This window comes from Bison bison, unplaced genomic scaffold (assembly GCF_000754665.1).
Source record: "Bison bison bison isolate TAMUID 2011002044 unplaced genomic scaffold, Bison_UMD1.0 scf7180017864384, whole genome shotgun sequence".
In the NCBI taxonomy this organism is placed as follows: Eukaryota; Metazoa; Chordata; class Mammalia; order Artiodactyla; family Bovidae; genus Bison; species Bison bison.
The window spans coordinates 10,533,180-10,548,080 of record NW_011494956.1 but is presented as its reverse complement, the minus strand read 5'-3'; the positions used below and the strand labels follow the sequence as shown (position 1 = coordinate 10,548,080).

Below are 14,901 nucleotides of genomic sequence, written 5' to 3'. Positions count from 1 at the left end.
GTGCTGGGAAAACTGGTCAACCACTTGTAAAAGAATGAAACTAGAGCACTTTCTAACACCATACACAAAAATAAACTCAAAATGGATTAAAGATCTAAACATAAGACCAGAAACTACAAAACTCCTAGAGGAGAACATAGGCAAAACACTCTCCGACATACATCACAGCAGGATCCTCTATGACCCACCTCCCAGAATATTGGAAATAAAAGCAAAAATAAACAAATGGGACCTAATTAAACTTAAAAGCTTCTGCACAACAAAGGAAACTATAAGCAAGGTGAAAAGACAGCCTTCCGAATAGAAGAAAATAATAGCAAATGAAGCAACAGACAAACAACTAATCTCAAAAATATACAAGCAACTCCTACAGCTCAATACCAGAAAAATAAATGACCCAATCAAAAAATGGGCCAAAGAACTAAATAGACATTTCTCCAAAGAAGACATACAGATGGCTAACAAACACATGAAAAGATGCTCAACATCACTCATTATCAGAGAAATGCAAATCGAAACCACTATGAGGTACCATTTCACGCCAGTCAGAATGGCTGCAATCCAAAAGTCTACAGTAAATGCAATAAATGCTGGAGAGGATGTGGAGAAAAGGGAACCCTCTTACACTGTTGGTGGGAATGCAAACTAGTACAACCACTACGGAGAACAGTGTGGAGATTCCTTAAAAAACTGGAAATAGAACTGCCTTATGATCCAGCAATCCCACTGCTGGGCATACACACTGAAGAAACCAGAATTGAAAGAGACACGTGTACCCCAATGTTCATCACAGCACTGTTTATAATAGCCAGGACATGGAAGCAACCTAGATGTCCATCAGCAGACTAATGAATAAGAAAGCTGTGGTACATATACACAATGGAGTATTACTCAGCCATTAAAAAGAATACATTTGAATCAGTTCTAATGAGGTGGATAAAACTGGAGCCTATTATACAGAGTGAAGTAAGCCAGAAAGAAAAACACCAATACAGTATACTAACGCATATATATGGAATTTAGAAAGATGGTAACAATAACCCTGTATACAAGACAGCAAAAGAGACACTGATGTATAGAACAGTCTTTTGGACTCTGTGGGAGAGGGAGAGGGTGGGATGATTTGGGAGAGTGGCATTGAAATATGTATAATATCATATATGAAACAAGTTGCCAGTCCAGGTTCGATGCACGATACTGGATGCTTGGGGCTGGTGCACTGGGACGACCCAGAGGGATGGTATGGGGAGGGAGGAGGGAGGAGGGTTCAGGATGGGGAACACATGTATACCAGTAACAGTTTCTTAAAGTTTGGCTACCATAAAGAATCTGAAATCACATCGATGAACTTATTATATACTGCTGTATTAAAATCCATTGCTCCATTTCACACTTTGAATGAATCTTTTACTCATACATTCTGCATAACAATATGCATTGGTCATTTAGGAGATATTGATTTCAGGCTAAGTAGATCTTTCAAAAGTTGACATATTTCATTATACCCTATCAACATTTACATTCCTTAATACCACTACTCATTTCATCAGAAAAGTATTAAAGCATTGGTAAATTGTCACACTGTCTGTGGCAGACACAGATTTTCCAAAATTGAAGTCTCAAATTTATCATTGGTTAACCACTATGATGAGTTCTTTTCCTTGAAGTGACAGACTTACTTTAAAAGAAAGCCTGCCACACACTCACTTAAATAAACATAGTTTGTCTGTCAGTCATTCTTTTCAAGTAAAAGTAGCATCTCCTATGAAAACATCCTAGTTTAGCTCCCACTCAACTTAAATCACACAGATGCTTTTCCTACCTACCATTCTTTGCTCTACAAAGATGCTTTATGAGTACTTTCCATTTTGTTATGCAGAATATTAAAATACATGTATTCAAGGATTGAGATTTATGAAAATTGGCAATATTTACTGCATCGTTAAAGACATTCTTAAGTGAAATTGGACTTCTTCCTTTATTTTTACAGTTGACTACCTGTCACATAGAATGCAGTCAGGTGCTACTAAGGCATCAGCACTTTTATTCACCATTGCTTTTATACCATCAGTGCAAATATCAACAGGGTAAAAGTCACATAACATCTTAGTGTTAATATGATGGTTTTGACTTTGAGGGCCTTGCAGAAAGGTCCTTAGGGACCCAAGGGGTGTACAGATCACACTTTGAAATCCCCTCTCCTAGAACATCATACCCACCCAGTGATAAGCAACATGAAGGACAGAGGGCACAGGATTTACATTCAAAGGGTCTAGAACTCAGTTCTTGATCCACTTCTTACTATCAAAGAGACCTTGGGTCAACCACTTAATCTGTCTGAGGCTCCTGTTTTGCACCTGAAAAATAAAATCAACCCAATCTGTTGGTCAAGGGTATTCAAGGGTATGAAGAAAATATATTATAAAAATCAGTTTTATTAATTCATTCATTCATCAATTTCATCTATTTTTTCATTCATTCATTTTCCCTAGAATCTTATGGGAGGAATTAAGAGAGAGTTTTTTTCAAGAGATAACTACACCAATTTCTGCTGATGTGTCATATGGTGTGTTGCGGCAGACGAAAAGGTATTTGTGAGAAGGAGGGAGGTGATGAGGGGCTGGAGCCACGTGACAACCGCCCCCACGACACTGCAGGGGCTCCTCTACTGATCTGGCCCCTCCAGGGGCTCTCAGTGAAGCAGAATTCAACCACCCTAGGCCCCAGCTAATGCCCCATGCTGCTGGCCCCATTTCACCAGAGTCTATTGCTGATCCCAAGTGCGTGTGCACCTGTGCATTGAATTCCCACACACAGGTCACACACCAACTGTCCCGCCCAGGAAAGCGGATTGAAAAGCAAGATTTTAAAAGTGATATTTTCTATATGGAAGCCATTAGGTCTGATCTTTTAAATACATCATCCTCCTACTACTGTGCTTTATTAGTAATAACAAATTCTGGTGACAGGCCTCACAAAAGATCAAGACAGCCCAATGTGTCACTCACAGAGGTTGGGAACTGCAATTTTAAATATGCTTCTTCCTCAGGACTCTGTCTCAGCACATTCCTGTCTTTCAGTCTCTCTTTCAACTTGCTGTGTTTTTAATTTGCTATTTGATGTGATTCTAAGTAAAGAAAAATTAAAAATTTCAATTATTAGCATAATTTCTACCATTTATCTTTATACTATGCAATGGCAGTTTCAAATGCAAATAGAAGAGCAGTTAACTGCTATGCATCATCTCTGAAAATTACAGAATTTGCATGTCCTAGCTCAGGTATGCATGCGTATTTTATTCTTCACCAGAGCAGTGTAAATGCTACACAAGCAATACTCAACTGTTTTCATTTCACTTCTTCATATGCATATATTCTACCAATGTTCTGTCACCTTTGGCTTGCTGGTATAAGGATGGTATAAAAAGAAAAGGAATAATGGGTGGTTTTATCTTTATCTCTCTGTCATCCTTTTCAGCCTAAGTGATTGGCTACTACAGGGAGGAATATAGTGACAGAGGATATGACAGGGTTCTTTGGTCACTTGTCTTTTTTTTCATTCTGTGTTCAATTTTCATTTAAACAGAAAGGGTAGCCTCATGGAGTTATCAGCTCCCTGCCTAGTGGATTACTCAGTTGTAGACGTCACATGCTCACCTTGATCTCGCTGAGGTTCCTGAATCTCCTTCTCCACATCATGGGTCCACTAGAATACTCTGCTCATGGCATATCCTGACCACTAGATACGAATGGGGAGCACTGAATAGGGAGCACCTCCATTGCTTAAGAAAGACTCCTTTGTTCCATCAGATTTCATTTACAAAACCCAAGTTCAAAGATAACATTATTAAGAATTTCAGTGTGGCAGCAGCAGAGATTTCAACCATGCTTAGGGCCCTCTTGAGCACACGGCCCCTGAGTGCCTCTCCGGTTGCAAATCCATGAAGCTGGCCCTGCCCCATTGCCTCTACTCCTGCCACACGGGTCTCTGCAGTCCCTCATCCCTTCCTGCTGAAGGGCACTCCCATGTGTTACCCCCCCTGCTTGAAACTCAGTTTACTCTCCTGTGGCCTGAGTGTCTCCCTTTTTCTCTTCCTGTGATCTCAGCTCAGCCATCACATCTATCTTAGACCTCCCTGCCCAGTCTCCCCAGGTCAGGACTCTTAGCACCTCCTTCAATGCACATATCACCATCACCATCCTTCCTGACAGCAGGTGATTATACAATTCCTTAACTTCCTCCTACACTGGACTGCTATCACCCCAGGACTGGGTGGGGTTTGATCATCACTATTTCATCAGTGCTGGGAGCATAGTTCCTAATAAATATTTATGAGGTGGATGGATGGGTGAATAAATGAATGAACGTTTGCAGCCAGAACACAAGAGTCAGATGAAGAGGTGGGATCAATGAGGGTGATGTATTTCACTAGGGTGAATTCTAGTTTTTGTTCAAAGGAGGCTAAGTCCCATCTCAGTCTGAGCTGGTGCAGACTAGGTGAGCATGGCATAGCCCTTGTGAACTTCACTGTCTCTTCTAGGAGGTAATGAGGACTTGAGGATTGGGTATCTTTATGCCCTAAGGGAGGGATCCCCAACCTCTGGGCCACAGACCAGTTGCCTCTTGTCAGATCAGTGGTGACATTGAATTAGAAATGGGGTGCACAATAAATGTAATGACTTGAATCATCCTGAAACCGTCCCCCTGACATCCCCAATCTGTGGAAAAATCATCTTCCACGAAATCAATTCCTGGTACCAAAAGCATTGGGGACCACTGCCTTAAGGTATCCAAGTTGTTTTCTTTGTGTCTCCAGGTCCAGCAGTTACTCAAAAAATACTGGCTCTGTGGAGTTGAATTGAGCTGCATTTAGTTCCATGAAAATATGTGGCCCTGAGGTTTACTTTTCTCAGCCTCCCCTGTGTCTGGATCTCCCCTTCCTCCTTTGCCTTTTCCTCCTTCCTCTCCTTTCTTCTGGTTCAGGATTTCTGAGCCTTGAGGACTACTCTAGATGAGATCGAGTGTCTCTAACAGAGAATTGCCCTCATTCACGTTCAGTTTAATTGGACTTTTCAAAGAGAAAGGATCCAATGAGTCTTAGAATTGTGGCAATAGTTGGGAACTTCAGAGAATACCCTAGAACTAATCTGGGCACATTTACTGCTAGTATTCCCGTAACTGGCATTCATCTTGAGATAGAATCTCAAGGCAGGCATGTCAGAAGTCCATCTCTTCAAGCCCAGCCAATTCAGAGCAGAAATGAAACTTGAGGGTGGGATGAAACCCCTTCTTCCACCTTGAAGGCTGTAGACCTAGTCTTGTCCAAGAGGCAGTGCAGTGACAGAAAGGGAAGCAACCTTCTTGTTAGAGCCTGGCCCACAAACTGTCTGTCTTGTTCATTATTCCATGACTACATTTGAGAAATGGCCAGGAGGGAATGTAGTGAAAATGGAGTGTTCATAATGAAATTGAGGATCGATGAAATAATAAAAAACAAAAGCCTAAAGGTAAAATTGGTATTGATTGGCCATCTCAGAAAACATTGTTAGTAAGAGATCAGCGCATGCTTCCTGTATGTAAAATGGGGGCTTTCTCTCCTGAGTGAGGCTTGAACAGGGTTTTAGAATGTTACCAGAAGCAATTCCTGCAGTGGTCCTCTGAGAAGGCTGCTTGGAGATGGTGCAGTGAAGCAGAAAGGGTGTGGAGTTAGGACTCAGCCATATCTGGGGTTTATACCAACTTTCACTCTGTGACCTTGAGCAAGCAATAACTTCTCTGATCCTTTTTGTTGTTAATTTGTACTAATTGGTATAAAATGTCTGCCTTGCAGGTTTATTGGGATGATTAAAGCAGATCACCTGGGTGGGGGTACAAAGCTGGATGCCTGGGCAGAGCAGACATGCAATCATGTTATCCCTTCTTCTCATGGTCTCTGTTCTTTGGAGCAGCTGGGCAGGTGCCTGGTCACTCTGAATGTGAGGACCCCATTAAAATATATACAGTAGGCACCTCACCCTGGTCCCAGCAGTGCAGCTGGGACAATGTCAGACCAGGATTGGGGCATGCCAGGTAGATGCTCTCCCTGCAACATCATCTCCTGGTGCTGTTACTGATGACACAGTTGAAACCCAGCGAGTCAACATAATTTGACTAAATCAGCTAGAAAGTAGCAAACCTGGAACATGACTCAGGCCCTTGGGCTCAAGCCTACATTTTATTCACCAGCAGCCTGGACCCCTTGATGCCCATGTCACATGATGCTCACCCAGCTCTTTGCACTATGAATGGTCCTTCTGGATATCTACATATTGTCTCCCCAACAAGTCTATAAGTTCCCTCAACACAGGAAGAGAATGTGTCTCAAACCTTTAGTACTTTCCAGAACACTTACTACAGGGCTTAGAGTCAGGGTTCAAGAAGTCAATATTTGCCAGTTGAGGTAAAGAAGATATTTTCATTGCTTTATCGTTTTAATGCAGAGAAAAAGGTATAATAACACATGAACCCAGCTGGGGGAGAGAAATGCATTCATTTTACAGCATAGTCAATTCTTTAAGAAGGTGGTTTCTCAGGCTCCATGGGAATTCTGAAATTCACATAGACTCACCTCCACTGTTTGGAGAGAAGATGGCAAGCTCAGAGTGGTGTCCGTCCCAGTCCCCACAGAGAAGTAGTGGGTAAGAGACGTGAAGGGGGTTGCAGGAATGTGGGGTGCTTAAACCAGGAGTAAAGGGCAGAGCAGAGCAGTGCTGCTCACACCGACTGAGCAAACAGGTCACCTGGGGACCCTAATTAAGTTAGCAGAGGCAAACTGTTGTATATAGGATAGATTAAAAAAACAAGGTCCTACTATAGCACAGGGAATGATATTCAATATCCTGTGATAAACTGTAATGCAGAAGAATATAAAAAAGAATGTATATACATATATACGTGTGTATAACTAAGTCACTTGGCTATACAGCAGAAATTAACACAATATTATAACTCAACTATACTTAAAAAAAAAAGATATAATGGACATACTAAAAAAAATAAAAATAAAAAAGATGTAGCTCCTGACTCAAGAGGTCCAGGGTCCAGGTCCTAGGAGCCTGTAATTCTAACAAGCTCCCCAGGGATGCCCAGGTCACTGCTTCACAGAGCACACTTTCAAGAATCGAGGATGTTGTCACAGAACAAAAGACAGTGAAAGCTTTGGCCTTTTTCTCCTTTCCTCTGTAGTCATTTGTCTTTTGACTGTGGTCAAATTCCTTAATCTCATTCTGGGCAGAGGGCAGGCGAGAAACCTGCCAGGAAAACTGGCAAACTGGGATGAACAGCCAGCTCCCCTGCGTGATGACCGCCCTCCCCACCCCCTTGCTTTTTTGCCAGCTGCACTGGATGGGGGACATTCCGGTGTTACCACTGGCTCCCTAAAGGCTGCTTCCAGCTTGACAATTATCTGCGTGGAGGGAAATGGCCTAGGGCTTTTGGGTTTGCAAGTCTGGTCCAGTCGAAGCTCTGTGTGCAGTCTGGCTGTTCTTAAGATGCTTTCTGTCTCCTTCTGTCCTCCTGCAGGAGAAATCTGTGCATTCAAGATACATGGCCAGGAGTTGCCCTTTGAGGCTGTGGTACTCAACAAGACATCTGGAGAAGGCCGGCTCCGTGCCAAGAGCCCCATTGACTGTGAGCTGCAGAAGGAGTACACGTTCATCATCCAGGCCTATGACTGTGGCACAGGGCCCCGGGAGACAGCCTGGAAGAAATCTCACAAGTGAGTGACCTGATGGAGCTCCCTGCTGCCCTCCCCTGCCTGACTGTCTGTTTCGATACGCATGCATATCATTCCTTGAAGCTCCAGCCTGCCAGACCGCTGGCTAGGTCCACAGGCCCCTGCAGGCATCAGCATGGGTCACTTTCTACCCCTCTGCTTCACGTGCAGATACTCTGACTTTACTATCAGGACTGAGGTCAGTTGTCACTTCCTCTAGGAAGCTTTCCATGATCCAACCCATCCCTGCAGAATGAGTTGGAACCTTTCCCTGGATTTCTGCCAGGCCGTATGCTTCTGTCAGTCAGCGCCTTTCATTTAGGGGTTATAGAGTGTAAAAGTGGTAGTCGCTCAGTTGTGTCCAACTCTTTGCAACCCCGTGGACTGTAGCCCACCAGGCTCCTCTGTCCATGAAATTCTCCAGGCAAGAATACTGGAGTGCATTGCTATTTCATTCTCCAGGATATCTTCCTGACCCAGGGATTGAACCCTGGCCTCCTGCATTACAGGCAGATTCTTTACCATCTGAGCCACCAAGGAAGCCTCATTTGGGGTTATAACTCTCTCAAATTGGGTCAGAGTAAGAGTGGCTCAATACTTTGGCCACCTGATGCGAAGAACTGACTCATTGGAAAAGACCCTGATTCTCGGAAAGATTGATGGCAGGAGGAGAAGGGGACAATAGGGGATGAGATGGTTGGATGGCATCACCGACTTGATGAACATGAGTCTGAGCAAGATATGGGAGTTGGTGATGGACAGGGAAGCCTCACGTGCTACAGTCCATGGGGTCACAAAGAGTCGGATGCGACTGAACTGACCTGAACTGAAGGGTGGCTCAATTCTTACTGAGTGGAGTGTGAATGGACAAATGAGCCAGAGAGATGCAGGGATTCCTAACCTCCAGGATCTAATGCCTGGTGATCTGAGGTGGAGCTGATGTAATAATAATAGAAATAAAGTGCACAATAAGTGTAATGTGATTGAATCATCTTGAAACCATCCCCCTCCCCCACACCCCCACCACCATGTGTGAAAAAATTGTCTTCCACAAAACTGGTCCCTGGTGCCAAAAAGCTTGGAGACCACTGAATTCTAGAGGAAATGCGTTGCCTAAAGCTGGGTAACAAGGAAGGTCAAAGAAGCTGGGTGGGGGGTATCTCTCTGGGGTGAATTCATCTCAAAGGATTGGGGCAGGACAGGCAGAGGCATCTCAGTGGACGGGGGGACAGGGCCCTCAGACAACAGCCAACCCAGTTGTCATGATTTCTCCACTCTCGTGGCCTTGGGGCCTGAATCAGTGCCCATGGGAAGTGCAGGAGTCTGGTGCAATTCTTTCATTACTGGCCTCTCTTCCTTTCCTGTGTGTTGTCCTAGGGCCGTGGTCCATATCCAGGTGAAGGACGTCAATGAGTTTGCTCCCACCTTCAAAGAGCCGGCCTACAAGGCTATCGTGACGGAGGGCAAGATCTATGACAGCATCCTGCAAGTGGAGGCCATCGACGAAGACTGCTCCCCCCAGTACAGCCAGATTTGCAACTATGAAATTGTCACGACTGATGTGCCTTTTGCCATCGACAGGAATGGTGAGTGTCCTTAGAGAACCCCGGTGGATGGGAGCAGGGAACAGCTCCACCCCCCACCCCTCTGAAAGGTCAAGTTCAGGCTCTGAATGTACTTGGCCAAGTGATGCCTCCCTGCCACCCCTGATCTAGGCTCTGTACCCAGAACTTGGGTACATTCCCTGCACTAGAAGGGATGACTTCACATAATTGGCAGCCCAGTCAGGTCTAAAGTAAAAGTGTTAGTCACTCAGTTGTGTCTGACTCTTTGCGACCCAATGGACTGTAGCCTGCCAGGCTCCTCTATCCATGGAATTCTCCAGGTAAGCGTACTGGAGTGGGTTCCCATTCCCTTCTCCAAAACACCCCAAGATCCCTTGTAAACCTCTTTAGTGAAGAGTCTATAGAACTCATGATGCTGTGTATCTGGATGCCGAAGACAGGTTGGTTTTCTGGTAGAATTTTCCTGCTGTCATTCAAGCGTGAGCCATACCATCAACTCAGCCACATCTTAGTTTCCTGTATAACAAACTGTAACATCACTTCTGCACCAAAACCGTCTGTTCCCAAAGAGACACTAAAAGAACAGGTGGAGATTTTGGAAACACCTTCTAAGCTGTAGATTTTCTAAACTATAGGAATCTTTAAAGCTCTTGCCAATTTTGTTTGGTTTTTGATTTGTTTCTTAATTTTTATTATAGTTGCTTTACAATGTTGTGTTAGTTTCTGCTGTACAGCAAAGTGAGTCCCCTGCACATGTACGTATATCCCCTCTTTTTTGGATTTCCTTCCCGTTTAGGTCAGAGCATTGAGTAGAGTTCCCTGTGCTATACATAGGCTCTAATGAGTTATCTGTTTTACACATAGTGGTGTATATATGTCAATCCCAATCTCCCAGTTCATCCCACCCTCCCTTCCCCTCTTGGTATCCATACACTTGTTCTCTGCATTTGTGCCTCTATTTCTGTTTTGCAAATGGTTCATCTGTGTCATTTTTCCAGGTTCCACATATATGAATTAATATGCAGTATTTGTTTTTCTCTTTCTGACTTGCTTCACTCTGTATAACAGTCTCTAGGTCCATCCATGTCTTTGCAAACAGCACAGTTCCATCACTTTTGTGGTTGAGTAATATTCCATTGTATATATGTGCCACATCATCTTTATCCATTCTTGCCAATGTTCTTTTAGAATTTCTCCCCTAATTGGAATGAGGAATGAAAGACCCATCCCACTATACCCCAATCTCAAACTAAACTTAGAAAGCCATTTGGATATTTCCCCATCAGCATTATTTTTAAAACTCATTCCAGTATAAACACCAAAAGCAGAGGCCCAGGCAGCTCAGCCCATTTCAACTCTCAATAATTTGATATTAATCAAATGATAATTATTTGCCAACTACGTTGTTTCATTATTAGCATGAGTGTGTGGTCATATGTATATTATCCTTATTTTATTTTAAACAAGATTTAACTGCTCAAAGACGTAAACTTTGTATAACCTGAGGTTCATCCACTCTGTCAATGTTTATTAAGTGCCAGGCACAGTCTGGAAACTGGGAATAGAGAGAGAAGGGAAGTCATAGCATAAGCGGGCCTGTCCACATGGAGCTTACCATCTAGCAAAATTTAAAAAAAAAAAAAAAATTGAAAGGCAGCATCAAGGATGAAGATGGTGCACAAAGCGTGCCCTGAACCAGACCCAGGGGTGGGCAGTGACTCAGCCATGAGCCTCCTGGTAGCCAGTGCCTAGAGGGAAATACCATCAGTCACCTGCTTGCAAATCTTCAGCGCTTCCCAGGCTTCCTGATGTTGAGACCAGGGAGAAACAGACCCTGTAACAGAGTGCTCTGCATCCTGGGAATTGTTACAGATTCCCTCATCCTTGGCATCCAGGAGTTTATCATCTGTCTCAAAAGATGAAACCAATATTCATAAAGCAGATAACGTGATAATAGAGACATTTCCTTATAAGATGCTCAAACACATGGCGAGTGTCAGTCATACACCTGGGCATCACTCACTAGAGGTTAATTCTGTGGGACACAAAATCAGTGCATGAGGAAGTAAAGGAGAAAATACTGTACTGTAATTAAAGTTTGGCTCAGGATTAAGAAGCAGGTAATTTCATTTGTAGAGCCTGCCAGAACTGCTCTGGATAGCTTTTCCTACAAGGCCCTGTGACGTAGCTGATCTGTCCCCACCACACACACACACACAGGCACTCACACCCCACTGTATAAAATATAGAGTAATGCTTTGTATTTTTCCGGTCTCCAATGGTCAGCTGTGAAGTCTATGACTCTGAGAGCTCTGGAACTGGGGGAGTGACAAGTCCTTGCTATAGAGCTGGACTGGATGGGGGGAGGGCATCCAGAACTAGTGGTCAAACTGCCCTTGGCCTCCTGCCTTAGTTCTGGAGAGCCACAGCCCTGGGAGAGAGGAGATGCTAATTCCTTTATCAGAGGGTAAACTGCCCCAGCCATGAAGATAATTACTCACCTTGATGAGCCATTTTACTAACATATGCCAATTTATTTCCCTGGCTGTCTCATTAAAAGTGAGTAATGGTCCTTCGCCAGGCCTCTGCCTCCAACGTTGGTTTACAGCCTGAGATGTAGAGGAGAGCGGGCACTACCAGGGATTGTGGGCCCTTGACGGCAAGGTTTACAAAAGCAGTTCTCCAGTAATGAAGACAGGACCTCAGGGCAGACACAGAAGCAGCTCCCATTCTAATGAGCTTTCCAGTTGGCCCTTATCCATCACTTCTCCCAGCGACCTTCCCAGCTCCTTGAAGAAGTTTTTCACATGCACATTAGAAAAAGTACTGCTGAGTTGGGGTCCACTCATTCAGGCCCCAGGCCTTTAGGGAGATTGGCTCCAGGGCCCTTCCACCTGCCATACTCTTTGCTTGTGGGGGAAAGAAGGGAAACAGGGCATCAGGGAGGATAGATGACATGGAAGTGATTTGACCTGTCTGAACGCAAGAATCAACCTCTTCCAACCAGGGGTCCTTGGCCTCCCTTCCCTTGAATTCCTCCCCTGAGATATCATGGCGGTAGCAGTGAGGCCTCGAGGAGAGGCAGTGCCTGTGGATGAAGTTAACAGGGTACCCGGCATAGAGTGTTCCATTCATGACACCATGATTATCAGATACTTGCCTGGGTGACTAGGACATGAAGGTTACTCACTCCCCATGGATTTTCAAGCTGAAATTATGAGCATGTAACTAAGTTTGTGGCATTGCCACCTCTTGGGATATTCTGGATCCATTTCAGATGGCTTCCAGTCCCCTGTATCTTTCTAGCACTTGGCTAGTCTCTCTCAGATTGCTAGGTTGTAGATCCTCACTTTCGTTGAACTGATGGAAAAACTGATTCCTAAAGAGTAAAGAGTTGGCAGAGTGGGGACTGGAGCCAGGTCCCCTGAATGTTTATCCCAAAGCTTTTTCACCAGTGATATTACCACTGTCCTCAGTGATATTTGACAGGAATGTATGACAATGGTATTTAAGTTCAAAAATACAAAGTTTCGTCTTAATCCTCTGCCCACCACTGTGAGAGAGAGGGAAAGAAGGAGATCCTTGATGAATTACTTAAACTTGATGTCAGATTTTCATTGTAAAATGGGAATTAAATACTGTGCCTAAGGGACTTCCCTGGTGGTCTACTTATTAAGAATCAGCCTTCCAGTGCCAGAGACATGGTTCAATCCCTGCTCAGGGAACTAAGATCCCACATATTGTGGGGCAGCTAATCCTGCATAGTGCAACTGGAGAAGCCCACATTAGCCACAAATAGAGAAAACCCGAGCGCCACAGTGAAGACCCAGTGCAGCTGAAATAGACAAATAAATAAATACTGTGCCTGTGTGAGAGGGCGGATCTCACAAGGCACTCCTCAGACTGTCGGCACAGAGCAAGCACTCAACCAGGAGTGGGGATGACCACACAGGGAGGTGCGGGGGCTCACCGGGACACCCGCCTCCATTCAGCAGGCTTTCGTACCCTCCAAGCAGTGGTTGGTTTCACACAGCCTCTGCTGAGCCCTCCGCAGGCTGCCCTGGAGAGTCAGGGCCCTTGGCTACCTAAGAGTGAGGTGTGAGCCCAAGTCTGCTTATCTCCAAGTACGTGAACATACTTCCCTTCCACCTGAATAGAAGAGGAACTGCTCGCCCCTGGTGGGAAACTGGGCAGCATAGAAAAGTATGAAGAAGTCACTTTTGTAATCCCACCAAAGAGAACTACCACTGACATTTTGCTAGCACTTTTTCCATGAAGTTTTGAAACAAAAGTAAGGCCACACTTTCCCTTTTTCACTTATCATTTAATTGTATAGATTTTTTCCATCCGTAAAACAGTTCATAATTAATACTTTACTGTAAAGAGCAGTCCATCTAAGCAGAGATTCAGGCTTAGCTTGTCTCCTGATGATTGGGCATCCAGTTTCTTTACTCTTTTTCAATGTTTTAATAATAAATAATGCTTAGATGAACATATTTGTTGGTTTGCAATTTGTATCGTTTTCCTGGAGTCAGTTTTTAGATGTGAAATGACTTGGCCAAAAGGTATGAGCAGTTGCAAAGTGACCAACCTATGTGGCTTTCCAAAACGGCTGCTCCAATTTAAATTCCGGCAGAAGGAGGGTGTAGGTCAATGCACTTGTCTCATTGCATCCACTGCCCCAGCTGAGTTTTCAAAAAATACTTTCACTGTGACACATGGTAGATACTGATAGTTCTTTGAGAGTTAGCTTCCCAGGCTCATTTGGAACAGAGAAACACAGAGATCAGTGCTCACCTGGGGTAGCTGTGGACTCAAGTCTCCTGAGAAGATGCCACTAGGAGAAATCATTAACCAGTTGGGAGAATAACAACAATTGTCACAAAAGCAAAAGTGGCGGGGTCCAGCCCCGGCTGATCCAGGGTATTCGAAGGAGAGACTGTGTAGGTGAAGATAAGGAAACAATTGCTTAATTAAATGTTAATTAAGTATATAAAGAGTAATAGAATGAGGATAGCTCAGTGAGGAAATACAGTGGAGAAAAGAGGCTGAATAATTCAGCCAGAAGGTAAGAGAAAGAACGACATGGTGAGACCAAGTTTCGGTGAACAAGGCCCGCACTTTATTTTCCAAAGTAGTTTTTATACCTTAAGTTATGCATAGAGGATAATGGGGGAAGGGGTAGAGTCTTGCAGCAAACCAGGCTTTCTTCCTGCAAACTTATCATATGCAAACGCTTCGGTGATTTGCATCATCTTCTGGCCCGGAGGCCTGTTAACATTTTAAGACCTTTTCTTCAGAAAACTTATTTTTCTCTAAAGGTGATAAGTCAAGCGCCACCCTCCAAAAGCATTAGATAAAGTTGCATTCGTACAGAGCAAAGGTGTGGTGGGCTATAACAAGAAAAAGAATTAACTCAAGGGTCCCAGGTTACAAACATTAAAGCTACTATTTACACCAATTATATTAATCAATACACTGCCAGGGACACAGCAGGTAAGGGATATGGAAACTTAGCAGCAAACATTGGCCCAACAAGTGAAAATCCCTTCACCAATACAATTTCTAATCAATCTTTTAACT

The 14,901-nt window shown here is 44.0% G+C and overlaps 1 protein-coding gene across 1 annotated transcript in view; it reads left to right on the top strand.

The window, feature by feature from the left end:
* The window catches only part of CLSTN2 (calsyntenin 2), a 737,086-nt gene that overhangs the window by 549,823 nt on the left and 172,362 nt on the right, over positions 1–14,901 (top strand). Inside the window, exons 3-4 of the mRNA XM_010858203.1 lie at positions 7,561–7,756; positions 9,131–9,339. Coding sequence (XP_010856505.1) covers positions 7,561–7,756; positions 9,131–9,339 — 405 coding nt within the window. The remainder of the gene's footprint in view (positions 1–7,560; positions 7,757–9,130; positions 9,340–14,901) is intronic.